Source organism: Hydra viridissima, unplaced genomic scaffold, assembly GCF_058129835.1.
Source record: "Hydra viridissima isolate aposymbiotic clone 2 unplaced genomic scaffold, HvirCarnegie_v1 scaffold_11, whole genome shotgun sequence".
NCBI classification, from domain to species: domain Eukaryota; kingdom Metazoa; phylum Cnidaria; class Hydrozoa; order Anthoathecata; family Hydridae; genus Hydra; species Hydra viridissima.
Window position 1 is genome coordinate 12,394,497 of NW_028324310.1, and position 18,389 is coordinate 12,412,885.

The 18,389-nt window shown below is 28.1% G+C and overlaps 2 protein-coding genes across 2 annotated transcripts; one reads left to right on the forward strand and one right to left on the reverse strand.

Moving 5' to 3' along the window:
* Positions 1–1,910: 1,910 nt before the first annotated feature.
* On the forward strand, positions 1,911–4,400 carry LOC145191192 (uncharacterized). The gene is made up of 5 exons (XM_080068206.2): positions 1,911–2,227; positions 2,574–2,611; positions 3,015–3,054; positions 3,148–3,358; positions 3,629–4,400. Exons 1-5 carry the CDS (start codon positions 2,017–2,019, stop codon positions 3,825–3,827), a joined length of 699 nt encoding a protein of 232 aa, XP_079924332.2. The 5' UTR covers positions 1,911–2,016; the 3' UTR covers positions 3,828–4,400.
* Positions 4,401–13,563: 9,163 nt separating this feature from the next.
* Positions 13,564–15,461, reverse strand: LOC149882221 (uncharacterized). Its single transcript, XM_090067558.1, has 5 exons — positions 15,204–15,461; positions 15,075–15,112; positions 14,607–14,646; positions 14,320–14,527; positions 13,564–13,810 (listed from the first exon to the last, which is right to left on the reverse strand). The coding sequence occupies exons 1-5, from the start codon at positions 15,397–15,399 to the stop codon at positions 13,609–13,611; spliced, it is 684 nt and encodes a 227-aa protein (XP_089923684.1). The 5' UTR covers positions 15,400–15,461; the 3' UTR covers positions 13,564–13,608.
* Positions 15,462–18,389: the final 2,928 nt, after the last annotated feature.

Consider the following 18,389-nt stretch of genomic DNA (forward strand, 5'->3'; position numbering starts at 1 on the left):
ATGAAGAAAAAGCGACGTTTTCAGTATATATTATAAATTTTAAAATAATTACATAATAATTATTATAATTCCGTATATTGCGATTCCCTGTAATGGTTTTTCAAATAGAAAACGATTAGTCATTCTAATAGAATGTTACAATTTTGTGCGTCATTTTTAATGAGGAGATCTGAAACTATGATCACACTCCCGATGCCAAAATTACTCATACGTTGAAGTATTATCTCAAATTAGTGCTCTTTTTTTTTTACTTCAACGAGTTGAACAGGTTGATTTAGTTAAATTCTGCATCTTAGATTTGACAGAAGTGTGACATATTTACATGTTAAACTCTAAATGTTTATTTTTAAAACGATAAATTTTGTTGATCAAATAGAATTTTTTTAAATTTATAAACCCCGTTGATTAGCAGTAAATGAATCATCTCACAGCAGTGGTTTGCAAGATTATTATTAAGTTAAGCTAAATAGATTATGATTTTATTTTTTGCAACAAAAGTTTACAAAAGGAAACATCATTGCCTGATTTACCGCTCACTTTTTTACACGTAAGCATTTTTTCTATTTATTCAGCCTGTTGTAAAGTAATTCTGTTTTCGTAAACTATTGTGAATCCTAATATTTTGGCAGTATAGAGCTAATGTGTCTTTTGTCATTCGCAGAAAACAAACAATGCAGGAATAGGGGGGAGGGAGGGGGAGTGATGTGATATTGTAGGGAACATCAACAGTCACTTATTAACAAATAATGAAGTTGTTCTAATCCTCGAAAACTAAAGAGACGAAGATTTAAAAGGTTTTAAAAACATTTAAACTGATGTCTTTTAAAATTTTTATTAAGGTTTTTTGCCTTTTTATTATCTTGAACATACCTATTTATGTGCGTAAACGGTGCCTGGTGTGTAGATCTGTGCTACACCTTTTTCAGCATAAAATATTATACTTTTAACAAGGTTAAATTGCAATAAAAAAAATTTACGTAAATAATCTTTTCAATAAAGCGAAAAAAATTTTCCTTTTTGTTTTATCAATAGGTAAGACTTAAGTTCTTAAAATCAGTCTTAATTTCAAGCAAGTTTATTATCTCATTACCTAGTTTGATATTTCCCAGAATCCCCAGCAAAATTATATTAAAGGACTTGAATTAAAGGGCTCGTACTAATTGATCCTGCTGTCTGTGATGCGAAAGTTTGTTTGGATATGTCTTCGTCTTTCTTCAAGCGTTCTAAATTTGACTCTGAATTTTTTATCATTTGGAAACAAATATTTAGAATATTTAATTAAATATCTTATTAATAAGAATATTTAATTGAATATTTTAATTGGGAAGTTTATATAATAATATTTGTTAAGTTTACAAATCATGTAAAAATACGAGTTTATAAATTTAAAATAGTTAGTAAGTACATTTTGAATTTTTATCTTTTTGACACTTAAATTAGGAGTTTATTGCTTTTGCACTAATTGATATTTTCATACGTTAGCATTGTGCGTAAATGTAACCACAATGAAACATTTCTATACCTAGGTTGTAAGTGCAAATGAATCCGGAATGAAACATTTTTTCTTTTTTGTCTTCTTTTAATTTTAACTTAAAGTTCATTATTCAATAATAATTGCAATAAAATTGGCTGTTGATCGAACAGAGTTTTTTAACTTTTTTAAACTAGCCATTTAATAAAGTTGCAGTTGTAGAGTAGGCAATCTTTATAAATTACAAATTCCACACTTAGACGCTATCATTAATCACTAAATTTATTAGTATCATTAAATTTATCATTACCTTTGAGTAACTCATGAATGTTTTTGGGCTGAAACACAAGCACCTATGCTTTTAACAAAATTCACATTTATTGATTTTAAATGCTTGTAGTTGATATAATAAAATATTTTTCTGTTTTTACATATGATACTACTAAATATTTTATAATAAGAAACTTGTACTTTTACAGGTTTACATAATTATCTCCGTAATTGAATATAATCTCCATAATTGAATACAATTTCGTTAAAACAGTATGTGCAGCTTTTCTAATAATATGCTTCTAATAATACTTCTGGCTCTTGGGGTTTGCGGTAAACGTTGGACGAACACCTTTTCATATCAAAAAAGAGGAGTCGACAAAGTTTACCCTACAAACACCTGTTACCGAGAACATAACAAGCAAATAAAAAAGACTAGCGACAAGCTTCTTCAGCTGTTAATTGATAACCCACTAATTTGCCCCAGTAAATTTATTTTGTTTTTGGTTATTTTAACTATGTAAAGTATTTCAAAAAATCTGCTTTTTTATGTATTCTCAATTGTTGCGTTGTAAAACAGTTTTTTAACAACAAAAGTTTTTTGTGACATTTTTTGTAAATGGGACTTCACGAAAAGATTTTTTCTAAAAAACTCCCCATTTTTTTAAAAAAGATCTTTCCGTGGAGTCTACAAGATTAAAGTGTAATTGCCTAAGTATCATCTTAACCCATCACTGAATCAAAAATGCTGTCATCATTGTGCTGTCATCATTGTGCTATCATCATTGTGATATCACCATTGGTTTAACTCTTTGCTCTCTTTTTTAAATAGCATCAAAAGATGAATATTATTCGATGCAAGCTAAACAGGTTCGTAACATTTTTTTTTAGAAATCATAATATTAAATTATATTTAAATGTAATAAATAAAAAGCACTTATTTAAATTTACTTTTATCCTGATCAGACCTGAACCATGTCAAACCTCGTTTCGGTATTCTTTAAAAGTTCTCAAATTAAACAGGCACCATTTTTATTTAAATTTATACAAATATATATTCATGCAATTTTTTCTTAACTAATAAACAGTTGCTCTAATTATACTATATAAAAACAACTTTTTAAAATAAAGTTAAAGAAATAATGATGCCTAGATGTTCTATAGTTTTTCTTGAATCAAAAGCAATTAGAAAAAAGTAAAATAAACAAAATTTATTAAGGATTTTTACCGCATGACAATATGGCGTATTGAAAAAATGGCGTCTTTTATCTAGATAATGCTCCCTAGACCGACATACAGAGACATCCTGAGAGGTATTAGTTTTTTTTACGAGCGCAGCTCTTTTTTAAACAATTTTTTATTTGTATTCTGCATGCATTTTTTAATATTGAGGCTCTCTTTGTTAGATCAGTATGAAAGCAAATACAAGCGTCAGTTTGATATCAGAGACAAACGCACTTCAACATGGACAGATCCACCGGGTTTACCATTCGGAACAGTTATAACATATTGCGATGGGAGTTCATCTTGCTGTACTCCAAAAAAAACCGTTCGACCCAATGGATTGTATTACAGTCTTTGCCGAGAATGTGTACATCAAGTCCAGCTTCCGAGCGGGTAATTTCTTTGCACATTAGCTTGTTAAAAACGAATTACAAATAATAACTGTAATAGATATTAATATTTGATGATGGTTAAATAAACAGACAAATTTATTATTTGCTTTTTTTTCTTTTTAATTATCTTTATTACTTTTTCCTTGATTGAGATTTTTTTTGTCTTTTTATACATATTTCTTAAATTTCTTCAAAAGAATTTCCGTCAGTCTCAAAGTTTATTTCAAAACGTTTTCAAAATAGAAAGAAATACATGAATGCTTTTTTTCAGTTTTTCACCTCGAGATCAAGTTCACATGACCTGCCAAGACACGGATTATTCTGAAACTTGCTTCACAGGTGAGGGCGGATGCGTAACTAATATGGTAACAAGAACAGTTCAGTACAACGGCAGCGATGTATCTTTTAGCTTTGGTCTTTCTTGTTCGTGTGAAATTCGCACGGATTCGATTTTTGCAGACTATATATAGATTTGCCTTGATTTTTTAATGAATTTTAATTTTACAACAAGACTATGAAAATTAATTTTAGTAACATCACTTTAAAGTTACCACTTTTTTTTTGTAAAATTACAACTTCTCCAGTATAAATGATTTTCCAAAAAACTTGTGTTTCATAAGCTGTTTCAATTTAACCACCTTTGCTAAAACAAGCCAAAAGTTTTTTTTTGCGAAATTTTTAAACATTTATAAATTTACTAAACTTAGTTTTATCAGAGCGTAAACCTTAGTTCTTTTCAGAACTTCCTTTTTCAAAAAATTATGCTAGAAAAGAATACCTCAAAGCTTCATATTTTTTTAAAAATCGCTTAAAATAAAATCCTGCTCGATAGCTTTTATTAGGAATATCTTCAATTTTTTGTAGTTATATTTATAACATCGGTGAATTTAAATTGATTTATCGTTCAGTAAATGTTTTATTAGTTGTAAGGGAAAAACAACAGTTCACTTTCGCTTCGTCTTATTTAATTGTAAATTTCGTTAAAATATTTCCTACTGCTGACCGAAATGAATGTTTGCTTTATTAAAAGGGAGCAACTACAATTTACTTTTGAGTTTTGTCTACCAAACTTGGTTGAATATTTTTCCAATATTTTTTTTGTTAAAATACATACGTATTACATAAAAGCTAAAACTGCGCATACAAAAATCGATTTTTTATTTGTGGGTAACCTTATCTAAGAAAGTGTTGAAAAAACAGTTATTTTCTTTGTTGAAAGAAAAAAGTTCATTGAATTAAGAGATAAGAATATGCGGTTGTCAAGTTGAATTCGAACCTTTGAGTAACATTACAAGTCAAGCAAAAGAAACTTTAAGCAAGACTCAAAACCTGTTCAAAATTTAAAATCATTTCTTTTTTAGAATTTTTTGAAAAGAGTTTCTTTGTTACGTAAAAAAAGTTTGCTTTGCACTCTTTCATCATTCAACTATATACACGTTGCGCTTCATTCAAAGTTTGAGTAGTCAGTATGAAGAATGCGAGAGCAAAGCCAAAATGATGTTGCGAAACACTGACTATATTTAGAAACTTTGGGCAGAGGGAGAGAAATGCAGTTTCAGATAAATTTCAAACTCAAGATCGACTCTTATCTTTCCGTAATTGATTAATTAACATTAAATTTAGAAAAAGATCAACTTCATACGAAAAAATCCATGTCAACTTCATATTTCTTGTGAACATTGAAATAAAGGACAATTTTTCTAAACTCTTTCGTTCAAATTTTTTCAAGTTATTGAAATAAAGGACAATTTTTATAAACTCTTTTGTTCAAACATTGAAATAAAGGACAATTTTTCTAAACTCTTTTGTTCAAATTTTTTCAAGTTATTTTTAAAACATTTATAAATGTTTTAAAAATAACTTGAAAAAATTTGAACGAAAAATGAACTTTTTTTTATGAGTGTCAACGATATCAGAAATTAAAACAATATTTGAAGAATTTTATTCCGCAGTTAAGACACTTCATCAAACTTTTCGAATATAAATATTTGAATATCGATATTCGAATATAGATATTCGAATATCGATATTCGAATATAGATATTCGAATGTAGATATTCAAATATCGATATTCGAATATCGATATTGCATTAAGAATTTTTATCTCAATAATTCTCTCAATTTGCATCTACGAGCGATTATTTTTCAAATGAATGCTCATTGAAAATGAAACCTACATAAAAGATAAGCCACTACCTTTTTTCAATGTCACTTAGTCACTCTGGATCTTGTTAATGTTTCTCTTTTTAAGTGTAGTTCAATTAGTTAACTTTGTTAAAGAAAATTATTCAAAATATTTGAGCAATTTATGACGTCATTTTTAAAGAATTTCAAAGTAATGTCATTTTTAATGGACTTTTAATTTTTAAAGATACAAAAACAGGTTAAAAAAAAAAAATTAATTAAATGACCAAAACCATAAAAAAATTGAAAAACACGAAAGTAAAACTTTTCTCGTAAAACTCCTCCGAAATTCATGAAAAATAAAAAGATCTGACTTATTTTGAACAAAAAAGCAGCACTCTTTGACAACTTTTGGAATTAGCAGTTCAATAGATTTAATTGCTTTATACTGAAAATACATTTACAAAATTATTATTTTTTAAAATCAATGCTATTCATATAAAAACTTTATACTAAAATAACAATTTAAAAAGTATTAAAATATAGTCATAGTAATAATAATTACGACGAAGTGGTGAAATATTGAAAAAAAAAAAAAAAAAAAAAGCATCTAAAATATAAATATAAAAGGTAGAGCGAAAAAATCTGACTTATTTTAAACAAAACATTAGCACTCCAACCTTTTTTTTAAATCCTATTTTGGAATTTGCTTTAACAGAATATTGAGAATTGTTGGGCAAGTAAGGCAATTTTTTTTCTTTTGCTTTACGTGCCTTTTACTCTCACGAAAAGATTTTTTGGTTAATCTTCGCAATGTCTGGAGAGATTTAAATTCTGATGCAGGTTTATTTAAGACAAAGTTCTCAAAAATATAACCTTTAGATACAAAGTACTTATAAAATTTGTGCATGACTATTCTTTGTCGAGGTGCCATACCTCTCAGGTGCCTGGTTCCTACTTGGCTAACGATGACAGCTGTTCTTATAACTAATCTCATCGCTAATAACTAAGTCGCTTCTATTACCAATAAAATCGTTTTTTGCGTATCGCTCTTAACTTGTGTTTTTTCGCATTAATTGATATAAACTGAATTATATCTTTTCTTCTAAAGGATTCTTATGTTAATAATTATCAAAGTAATCATGAATTATTAATTTAACCAAAAATTGTTTTTAAAACTCAATTTTTACTGATGTTTATACCGAAGTAGATTTTTAAAAGTTCATATTTAGCTTAAGGTCCCTGAAATAAATGGTTCTTGTTAAGCAAATAACACTGAAGCCAAGTAGCTCTTGCTCTTATCTTGGAATACAGGCCTTTCTTAATAGGACTAACAAATGCTCCACTGTAAACTATGGCAAAAGATAGTTCACTCTGCCCTGCACACAACTTCATCCCGTACATTCCAATAAACAGTTTTGAGGTAACAGAACTTGCAGCACGCGCAAAAAGAAGTTTTTTTGAACGAACATTTAGTAACTCAGTTCCAAAAAATAATTTCGAATAACATTATCAATAAGTTGTGACATCGATATCGTTATTATTTAATTTACATCAATCAATAGAATAATTGAAAAGGTCAGTTTTATCATGAAAGAGGTTTCAGAGCCAAAAGTGATTATAGCTAATCTTATAAAGCTGAATACATAATTTTTGCAATAGAATGAGGAATGAAATTTTTGTAATAGAATGAGGAATGAATAATATACAAAACTTGTTTTTATCTTTTAAAAAGATAAAAACAAGTTTTGTATATTATTCATGCGGTTTTCTAACGAGTTTTGCAGCATGGATGGGACAGAAACCCGTTTGATTTGACAAAGTGTAAACCAAGCGTTTGAAGTCTATGAATATCTACACTTGTTGAGGGAATGAAATTTGATTTTTATCCTATTTACTTGTTTGCCTCCGTCAAAAATAAAAAGAAAGGATTTACTATAAATTATAAACTTTTTTGATTTATAGTTAAATAAATGAAGTGAAGTTAGTTGACGTCATTGACAAAAAAAGCGTCAAAAAATGGGAAAAAAAAAACTTTTTTAATCATTTTTGTCGCGTTTTATGTCAAAATCACTTAAAGGGGAAGTTTTGGCTTATTTGCCGCATGAATCGAAAGTTTCTGATAAAGCTGAGAAATGTTTAATTCTATTTTTAACCAATTAAAAAGTTCTCTTCTTATATTCGTTGGTCCTTGATAATTGATAAAAGACGCAACAATCAATTATTTCATTTGCTTTTCAGCCAGACACGCAAAGTTGAAATTTCGTAAAAGTAATCCTTGATGCGTTTCCCTAATTGTATTAAGAAAATCCGAGTGACGTTTAAGTTGGCGCCTTTTATTAAAAATGTCACCATCTGTAATTTTTAATTAACTGAAGTCTGTACAAATTAATACTGAAATGCATGTACCTATACTTTTTTTTGATGTCTAAACCTAAGTGTTTTTAAAGGAATTTAGTTTAATCTTTTCACACCCAAACTAAATTACTTTAAGATGAGTATTTTCATACTTTAAGATGAGTATTACTAAGACTTAAACACGAGAATTTGCATGACTTTCGCCTGAGTTTATGACTTTCGCCATGACTTTAACGCTTTTATAATAAACATTTTTTACCAGTTTAAGATGGTGAGAAATTCTTGTGTTAAGTTCTAATAATAATATTTTACGAGTGCTGCCTTTAGTTGTTAGGTTATATAGTAAAACATGATTAAAGATTTATTCCGACCTAAGCACTGAAGTCTCAAAAGTATACCCAACGAATATCGACAAACTACTAGCAGCCTCGATCTCGTGCTACATGTCTCTTCATTCTCTCCTTAAAAAATATTTTTCTTTGTTAATAAACAAGAAATTCTGAAACATGGTAGAAGAATACTGAAAATAATCTTTTTATGAAGAAGTCCATTCTTCTCAACAAAAATATTATTTTCAATTACTTTACTTTTTAACGAAAAGATTATTTTCAATATTTTTCTACCATATTTCCCGCCACGCACGAGGTTTCAGCTACACTGAAGTATTAATATTGTAGGAACGTTTTTATAGTAATCTGGTTAAATTTTCCTATCTTTTTGAATAGCATCAAATGATGAATATTACCAAATAAAATTTAATGCGAAATATGTTGGCACATGTCTTTACAAATTTTTTGTAACTAGAATTAAAAAATAAAAAAAACCGCACTAGGCTCATCATAGCCGAGAACCACTAAAAACGTCCAATCCAATTTTTCAAACTTTTATTTTGATCAACTTATTTCCGGGATAATAAGTTGTTTTTTTTTTCCGCACAGAAAATAAGCTAATATAAAATTATTAAATATTTAAGGAAGTAGTTGGCCACATGAAAATATAAGATCAGCCGAATTTCGATCCACTAGCCGCTAATTCGTCAGCCTCCTCCTAAAGGAAGTTTATTACTTATATTCGCCTACCAGCAACTAAAAGCTATATAATGTAGTTTATACCAAAGATTTAGTTGATGAAATCAATTTTAACTAAAGACCCTTTTATTCACTGTTTATTGCAACCATGTCGATAGATTAAAGAATGCACTTTAAGCTTATGGAGGGGTACAGCTAAAAATAAAAAAAAATAGAAGTAAATAAATGATATTTAAAAAATGTCATTAAAAGTGAGTATTTTTAAATTCTTTAAAAAAAACTTTAAAAATTTTTTCTCCAAGAGAACTTCTCAAGTTTTGTTTCTAATTTAGGAACAACTTTTTGCTCATATTCACTTCAGAACCAGATTCCAAGAAGAATAAGATGTTTCCAGCAAAAAAATCAGACTAGTTTAATACAAAGTCTCATTTTCGGTAAAAACCAAAAAACTGTACTTGTATAAGTAAAATTTATATCAATAGAACTGAAAAATAATGTTTATTGATTTTTCATCGTTTTAAAACATACTTGAAATGACTCCGCTAGATGAAGCGTATGCAAAGCTAAAGTATTGTTTCTATTATTTTACAAACCAGGGGGATATCACAAACATTTGATATGTATAGATTAAGCTGGTAAGAATAACAGTGAATATATTATAATATATTATAATATATTATGATATATTACACATTTGGAAAATAATTCAATTTACTTAAAATAGGATTATAAAGAAGGCAACCTGAGTTAAACTTGTGAAAATTTTTGGAGTTAGGAAAATGCTGACAGAGCAAAAAAACTTAAGAGGAAATAATTTCTTTTAAGTTACTGTACAAACTGAATTTAAAATCAAAACAAAAAAAAATAATTATTGATTTAAAAAATAATTATTGATTTAAAAAATAATTATTGTAAAATAATTTTTGATTGTCTTTGCTGCACAGTTAAATAAAAAGCACAGGCGTACAACGTAATTTCATAAAAACGAATGTTAATAAAGACATGATATAATGAGTCACATGTACAGAATTTAAAAGTTGATATATGTATATATACAAATTCGTAAATATGTTAAGAATGCAAACAAATGATGAGTTCGTTGAAAATACAAACACATCATGCGTAAAAATCGAAGCATTTTTTGATCAGGGTAGTTCCTAAGCCATTGACCATGACCCAGTGGATATGTTCCTATTCTACGGAAATTCTTTTATTAACATTGTCTTTACCTAAGATTAATTTTGCAAATACAAAAAAAAAAAAAAAAAAAAAAAAAAGAAAAATGCAGTAAATAGTCTATATAATTACTTTGCCTAATTTAGTAGCTGTTAAATAACATGAATTAATAGCTACTAAAATTTTATGGTCAATATATTTTGAAAAAACGTAATATGTTATGTTTTCAAAGTTTTGCAGTTCCTTTTGAAAAATAGTTAAAATCAATAGTTATCGCCAATCAAATGGCATGTGAAGACTAATTGTTATAAATCGTAAAATCAATTATCCATTAATATTAACAAATCTCTTCCAGATCAACTAAATCTTCAATTTGCTAAAGGTAACAATGCCTTCCACTATCTTTTTTTCTAATCATAAATAAATTTTCTGATTTTAAAAATTTCCGAAGCACATCAAATGAGGACGTTGGAATAATTGAAATGAAAGAAGGCAATACAGTTAAAAACTTTAAAGTTATTAGAAATAAAGATTATTCATTAATATGGTCAGAAGTCTGTTGTGATTTTAGTACCATCTACAGTACTAACTTGCATGTAATGGAATGAAGGTTAAAGAGTAAAGAAAGTCAATCATCTATTACCTTTAACTAGCCGTTTTTTAACTGTGCACATTTCCTTACACCAGTATATGTAATAAATGTAATAAAGACAAGTTGCATTCTTCTATATGGAAGTTCAATAGTACATTACAAAATTTACAGTTTTGAATAATATTTAAAATCAAGGTTAAGAATTATTATAATATTTTCATATAATTTGAGAGTATTATCAAATATAAAATATAAAATAGCATCAGTTTAGACATTAAGTTCTACAACATGCGAGTATAAACACACCTTTAGTGCCAATATAACATTTCTTTTCATGCTTTTTAAAATTCGATTCTCTAAGATATTTATTGTGACATTTCGGACAGGTAAAGGTAAAGCTACAGTTGAGCGGCCTAAAATATTTTTACTTTTTAGCTTTTTGCGCTCTCGTTCACGGAGACTAAAAAATCATAGAATAATTATAAAACCGTAGTAGAAAAATTTCAAAGTAGCTTTTTCAGTTTTCTTTTTTTTTATTTCGGAACTGTGTCCTTTTTATATAACTTTTTCTAATGTTATTATGTTTTTTTAATATTGTCACATGGTACTTTATATGTTATGTGTTGATTTCTTTTTTTATTAGTAGTAATTTATTATAGTTATTTATTATAATTAAATAATATAGGTAAAAATAATAATCGTTTATCCAATTTTTTTTAAGAGGTATGTGTAATTATAAAGGACGGGACACGCAAGATTGGTATATATAAATAAATCCTATAGTAAATTAAAATCAATCACGCTGCACTATTTTTATTCCACTATCAAATTCCACAGCTAAATTCTTTTTTGAAATCACTTACGCGTGAAAACTATTATTCTATTTAATTGCATTCTACACACTCCACCGTATTTTTAAAAGCTAAAAAGTAAATTTATTTTAAACCGCTTAACTGTTGCTTTATCCAGGTACAATTTAGTTATTAAGCGTTCTTCCGTTATTTTCAGCATTTTGGTTTCTTCTTCTGCAATCAGCTTCTCTGTAGGAATTGCTGGTGGTATGAGCTCCGATTCAAAATCCTCTGATAACAAGTCCTCTAACTCTTCAAGATCTATCTCAATTTGGTTACCAATATTTTCAAGCAAAAAAGAATAATCTTGGTTAATAGCAAAGTTTTCTGTCATACTCATTTTATGTATCGATGCTCAGAAAAATACTTTTGAAAATATTTTTATTGGATAGTGGAGACCATCTTTTTCCGACGTCGAAAAAAATTAAAATACACTCCGGTTTCGCAATTATCACCTATTGTTTCGCTTTTGTTATCTTAACAATACCGTAACACGCATATCTTTTTTATGAAACAATGCGTTGAACGTCCATCTATTAATACGTCCTTGTTGTAATCAAGCTGCTAAACGTAAAAAGCACGAGCAACGGTCAGACACGACCAGAACACCTAAATTTATTTATCAAGTTCAAAATATCATTGACAAGAGCTCCTAAAAGTCAATGAGGTCCATCGCAAAAGACCTGTGTGTTTCAGAAGCCACAATTTGAAGGACTGTTCATGAAAATCTTCGCTACAAGTCTTATGTGATGAGGAGAGTCCAGTTTATGTCCGAGACCTCCAAAGCGAATCATTTGATAAGGTCCAAGAGGTTGTTAAACAAACTGAAACATCCTGCTGAGCAAGGCATGCGTTATCATTTTTTCAAATGATAAAAATTTGATCACGGTCAAAAGGTAAACAGAAGATATGACAGAAGACTGTGTGATGACCCTTGCAAAGTTCCAACGGTCATGCACACAAATTCCCTGCAACTGTTATGGTTTTGGGGGTTGTTAGAAACGAAGGACATCTGATGCTACCACACTTCTTTCCGCAAGGACTAAGAGTTAGAAATGGGTCAATAAAGTAAGACATTTAACTAAAAGTAAGAAATGGGTCAATAAAGTAAGACATTTTTCAACAAGACTCTGCACCAGCACATAAGGCTCAAATCACATCACTCCAAACTTGTGGCCTCCAAACTCTCCAGACCTGAATCCGTTGGATTATTATGTGTGTGGCGTCGTTGAGAAAGATGTTATTAAACATCCCCACAACATCAAAGATTCTCTGAAAGAATCCATTGCCCGAGAAATGGAGAACATAGATGAGGGCCATCTCAAGCGCACTTACAGTCGATTTAGGTCTCGAATCGAAGCTGTTATTGAAGTAGAGAGGGATTTCATTGAATGAAATTATTAAACAATAGTTTATCTTATATTGTTTATATAATTGATTTTGATTAAAAATATTTTCTGTTTGACTCTTTATCATTTATAAAAAATTAAAAACATGCTCTCAAATAGCTGACGCACCCTGTACTTCATTTATTTTTAATATTTCAAAATAGCTTTTATCTACATTTTAACAAAATGTAAAACAATAGTTTTTTACAATAGATTATAATAGAATGAGATAATAATAGAATGAGACAATCGAAGTTATACGCGAGAGTTCTTCAAAAACTGTTAGTTAGAAAACACCAAAGTTTTGGGGGATTTTCGGTGCCAAACTTAGCAAAATTGCTATAAAGAAAGTGCTCAACCTTTGGGAGAGGAGAACATGAAGTGAGAATTAAAAAAAGAAGTTTTCAATTAAAATTAAACAACGCGAGTAATTTTCATTTCAAGTGGTAGCCTGGAGCGGTTTATTACCAAGATATTACGAGAATAAGATGTTCAAAAGACACGAAAAAGAATTCAACTTTATGAAATAATGATAATGCTATACCAGGGGATACTCACTATTGTCATATCAAAAGTGTTGTTTTTGCATAAGTATATCACAAAAAAAGCGTACCAAAATTTGATTGACACCAAAAGAGAAAATAACAAAATCAAAATTATAAAAATATTGATGACAGTAAAAACACTAATTATTCATTGTCCTGACAAAATACCTTTTATTAAAATCATTTTCATTAGTTTAAATATTTTGTAAAAATTGAATCACTACGAATTTCACACGAGCATGACTGACCCAAGATAATATTAGTGCTGCCGGTTTTGTTCTGTACTGTTTTCGTTACCATATTTGTTACGCATCCACCTTCACCCGAAAAGCAGGTCTCAGAAAAGTCAGTGTCCTGGCAAGTTACGTGAGTATGATCTCGAGGTGTGTAACTAAAAAGATTTTTTATTTATAATTTTTATTTTTTAATTTTTTTTGCTTTTTAAATTTCTTATAATACAACATAATGCAAATGTTGAGAACTAGATTTTTAAAAGATAACTTTTTAAAAGATGGCCGAAGGAAACCAAGCCATAAAAAGGTAAATTACTAATCAAATGTAAATGCAACTCAGTATTTTTATAACGAACTTCTTAACTCTACTGAGTGTGCTTTAAAAAAAGACTTTTCTATTCGCATATTCTGTTCATATATAGACTTTTAAAAGGTGTCTTTCTAAAAGATATCTTTTAAAAGTCTTAGTTTAAAAGATATCTTTTAAAAGTCCTAGTCAAGAAGCTGTTGCATCGTTTTGTTAACATGAAATAAAAAAATACAAAAAATTGTTGTTCCAACTTCTGATTGAGTAACTCAGCAGACAACATATGTAATGTCGTAAATAATAAAAGATTTTAATTCGTTTGAACAATAATAGGTTTGAACTAATCTATAAGGGAATTACCTGCCAGGAAGCAGGATTTGATGTTTGCATTCTCGGCAAGAACTATAATATAGTCCGTTTTTTCGAAGGGTTTTTTTTTGAATACAGCAAGAACCCCCATCGCAGTATGTTATACTTGTTCCGATTGGTAAACCCACTGGATTATTCCAAGAAGGAGCGCGTTTATATCTGTTTTCAAGTTGGTCTTTGTATTTGGTGTCAAGTTGACCTAATATAGATTAATTCTAACTTTAAACTGTTAAAAAAGTAATTAAAAAAACTTTTACAAGTTGTAAAAAAAGTACTACCTCTTTGGATATCTTTATATAGCGACTTATGGTGCGCTTCCTGAAAATGGATATATATACATATATATATATATATATATATATATATATATATATATATATATATATATATATATATATATATATATATATATATATATATATATATATATATGTATATATATATATATATATATATATATATTTATATATGCGAATAATTACAAATTTATAAACTTTATGCCCATCCCCCCGACCCTTACTCTTACCATTAATATTAATGGAGAATTTTATGTTGATTAAGAATCGTATAAAAGCATTGTTTCAAAATTAAAGTGTTTCTATCAAAAGTTGATTTTGTTTTCAAAAACAAAACTCTTACCAGAAACAAAATTCAAAACTGGCGGCCATGGTTTTTACTAAAAAAGGTAATTTATAAACCTTTTTTAGTTTGAAATATGTGATTTCTGTATGTATTTCGTTTCATACCTTTTTAGCTTCCATCCAAAAGTATTGATCTCCTGATGCTAGTTGAATAAAGAGCAAATAATTTTTTTAAAAAAAGAGGAATTATACAGAACACCTTAAAAAAAACCAAAATAAACAAAATAAACTAACTTGAACAGATCAGCGGGTTATCAAGTAAGAGGCTCAGTAGCTTTTCACTTGTCTTTTCTATTTGAGCGCTATGTTTTCTATGGCAAGTGATCTGAGGGTAAACCGTTGTGATTGCTTGAACCTCACTTTCTTTTTTGTGCAAAGTTTCACTGTAAACTCCAAGAACCAAAAACAACACATGCAATATACGCAACATTTAAGTGTTACAATCAACAGTATTACTAAATTATTTAAAAGTAATTTAATATATAATATAAATAGAGTGATTGCAATTTTAATAAAAAATAAGCAATATATTAACAAACAGTTTTTATAAACGCTAAACTAAAAAAAGAAAACAGTATTTTTAAATATTTTTCAAACACGTGATTTGTTGTCGACTTGGTTGCAAACAAATGTATTAACGCACTGACTTTTGAGTTTAAAAATAACTCGGATTATAATTTTTGAGTTTGAACATAACTCAGATTACAATTTTTGCAGCTCAATGAGTAATGTACTAAGCCCACTTATCAATTGCAATCATGAGAATAAAAAGTATCGAAATAAAAAGAGGCATCATAATTTTTGTTAACACTTCTATGTGCGAAGTAACAATATGGGGGATATGGGGTTTCTCTCTAGTTTATGATAAATAAAGATAATTTATTTTAATCAAAAAAATTGGTAGTCACAGTTTCTCTTTTCATTGATTATATTTTTTGCACATAAAAGTAAAAAAGTGAATGCTTATCGATTTCAGCTGCAAGTAGATAAAATATACAATAGAATTTACAAAGTTAACTAAGCTATAGTTAAATAATTTTGAAAACCAGCTATCTGCTGCTAAATCTCTAGATATCCAATTCAATACTTCGTTTGACGTTAGAATTTTAAGAAATTGTAGTACTAACTTGTTTGCGCTAAACTGTAACCAAATAATTATTCTCGTGTAAATTCAAGCATCTTTTAACTCTCAAAACCTTTTATGTAAGTTTACTGGATTTAAGCTGTTGTTAAATTTATTGCATTGTGGGAAAGATCAAATTATTGAAATGGGAGAATAAATTCTGAATAGATAATAAAATTATGAAACTCTGCGATACTCTGTCTGATTTTTGTATTTAAACTATTATTGATAAGCAAAAAAACATTTTTAATAACTTAAAAGTAAAAAAGGTTATTTGTAGTGTTGTGACCAAAACTAAAAATTGCAACTAACTTAACTAAAAAAACCGTAACTAAAATTAGCTGACAAACTTTTTAGTCTAACTAAATTTAGTTGACTAACTTTTTAGTCTAACTAAATTTAGTCGACTAACTTTTTAATTTGCGAAAAATATATTGTTACTTTTACCCAAAAAATACTTTTTTAAAATCCTGTTATGGGTTAGTTGCGAAGTGGTTTGAGCGCCATTTTTTTAATAACAGGTTGCTTTAAGTTACAATTTACATCTCCAGGGTTTCTTTTTCAAGGTCGATTTTCAGAGTTTTTCAAGTTTTTGGAGAAAGGTTTGCGACATATACACTTGGAATATTGTAATAAAACTTACCTTATTAGTCCCCCGTTATTATTAAGTACTTGTTTTAAATTTCAATGAAAAGCAGTTCAGATCTGGATTTTTCAATTTCTAGTTAAAGTGAATTATAAATTATAAAACACGTGTGAAATCAATTTATGTAAAAAAAAAAATGGTATCATGTTTTTGAAAGGTGTGTTATGTGCAGAAGCATTTTCGGATTTCCTTTATATGATACCTACAAGGATTTTTTGAAGTAATAATACCTAATTTATTTCGCTTTATACTCATAAAAACGCAGATATTTACAATGGCAACAATAAGATTGAAACAGTTAGGCAATTAATGTGTTTTATTATTTCTATATTGTGTAATTGGACATATATCTTGTTCAAATCTCAATTTTGTTTCTCTTTTAATAATAATTATTAAAATGCTAATAACTAATTATGTTTTCGGTATAAAATATCAGCTGTTTTTGACGGAGCTGTTCTGCTAACAAACAAATTTTTATTTAAATCAGTAAAAGAAAAATTGGGGAAATACTAGGTACAAATAAAACAATTTTGTTACCTAAATGTCATAAGTTATATATGTACAAAGCAATAAACCTTGATGAATATCTTTAAATTGATTTATTCGTCATAATTCGTATTATGTTCATATAATTTCATGATATTGATTATTCAGTTGTTTTTTTAGCACTAAATCTTGTTTTAGTCGACTAAAATTAGTTAGACTAAAAAGTTAGTCGACTAAATTTAGTTAGACTAAAAGGTTAGTCCACTAATTTTAGTCAGACTAAAAAGTTAGTCGACTAATTTTAGTTAGACTAAAACTAATCTTAACTCCCACCCCTAATTATTTGCTCAGACTCATTTGTATTTCAGAATGCACTTTAAACTTAAGGAATTGAGTTTTGAACGGCAAAACTACTTTACAGAATAAACTAATAGACTTTGTTTGGCACCTATGGATTTAATGTTTACAAATAGAGATTACTAGAATGCATAAAAGAAAAAATATCTCCAGGACTACAAAAAACATTAGTTACAACACAGTAGCTAAAGATTTTTTTTAATCGTCCCAGATACATGTTTTAGAGAGTTACTTTTGAGCCGTGTTTTTTTTGATTAAAATTACACTGGCGTATTCATACTTTAAACCCTTCTAGAATCCCTTTCACCTCTTATGACATTTTTTTAGAAGTTGAAAAAGAACTCGCAATATTAATTTTTTTTTGTATATTAATGAAAGCGGAATAATTAATTGATATGTAAAGTTTTTGTGAATAAGATTGTTATGTTAGTTTTAATCAACAACTTTCTCATGATTATCTTTTACAATTGACTCATTATGCTTATCTGTGTACTTATAAAATTTGCATATACAATGGTTTCAAAAAATAGGCGAGTTAAAATTGTTAATTTTTTAAAAGCCTAAACAACAGCCTAAAAATTGACATTTTTAATGATAAAAACTTTCCAATTTGTGCAGTTAGTTATATACGTATATACGCTGTATTAAAAAATAAAACGATGAATCATATAATCGAGCAAAACCTTATTTTCATTTGAAATATTTTGCATGAAGAGTCAACTTAAACAAAGTCTTTTCTGGAAATATTGTTAATTTCTGACAGATTAAACAATTAATTTTGAACTTTTTTTTTTTTCAACTACGCAAA

What these genes read in the sequence shown, in the direction of transcription:
- LOC149882221 (XM_090067558.1), bottom strand. Translation starts at nt 15,399, where the DNA reads ATGTTGCGTATATTGCATGTGTTGTTTTTGGTTCTTGGAGTTTACAGT. An exon ending in TAACCCGCTGATCTGTTCAA is followed by an intron (nt 15,113 to 15,203) that starts GTTAGTTTATTT and finishes TTATTCAACTAG; the next exon opens with CATCAGGAGATCAATACTTT. An exon ending in TTTGGATGGAAGCTAAAAAG is followed by an intron (nt 14,647 to 15,074) that starts GTATGAAACGAA and finishes ATCCATTTTCAG; the next exon opens with GAAGCGCACCATAAGTCGCT.
- LOC145191192 (XM_080068206.2), top strand. Translation starts at nt 2,017, where the DNA reads ATGTGCAGCTTTTCTAATAATATGCTTCTAATAATACTTCTGGCTCTT. An exon ending in ATTCGATGCAAGCTAAACAG is followed by an intron (nt 2,612 to 3,014) that starts GTTCGTAACATT and finishes TCTTTTATCTAG; the next exon opens with ATAATGCTCCCTAGACCGAC. An exon ending in ATACAGAGACATCCTGAGAG is followed by an intron (nt 3,055 to 3,147) that starts GTATTAGTTTTT and finishes TCTCTTTGTTAG; the next exon opens with ATCAGTATGAAAGCAAATAC.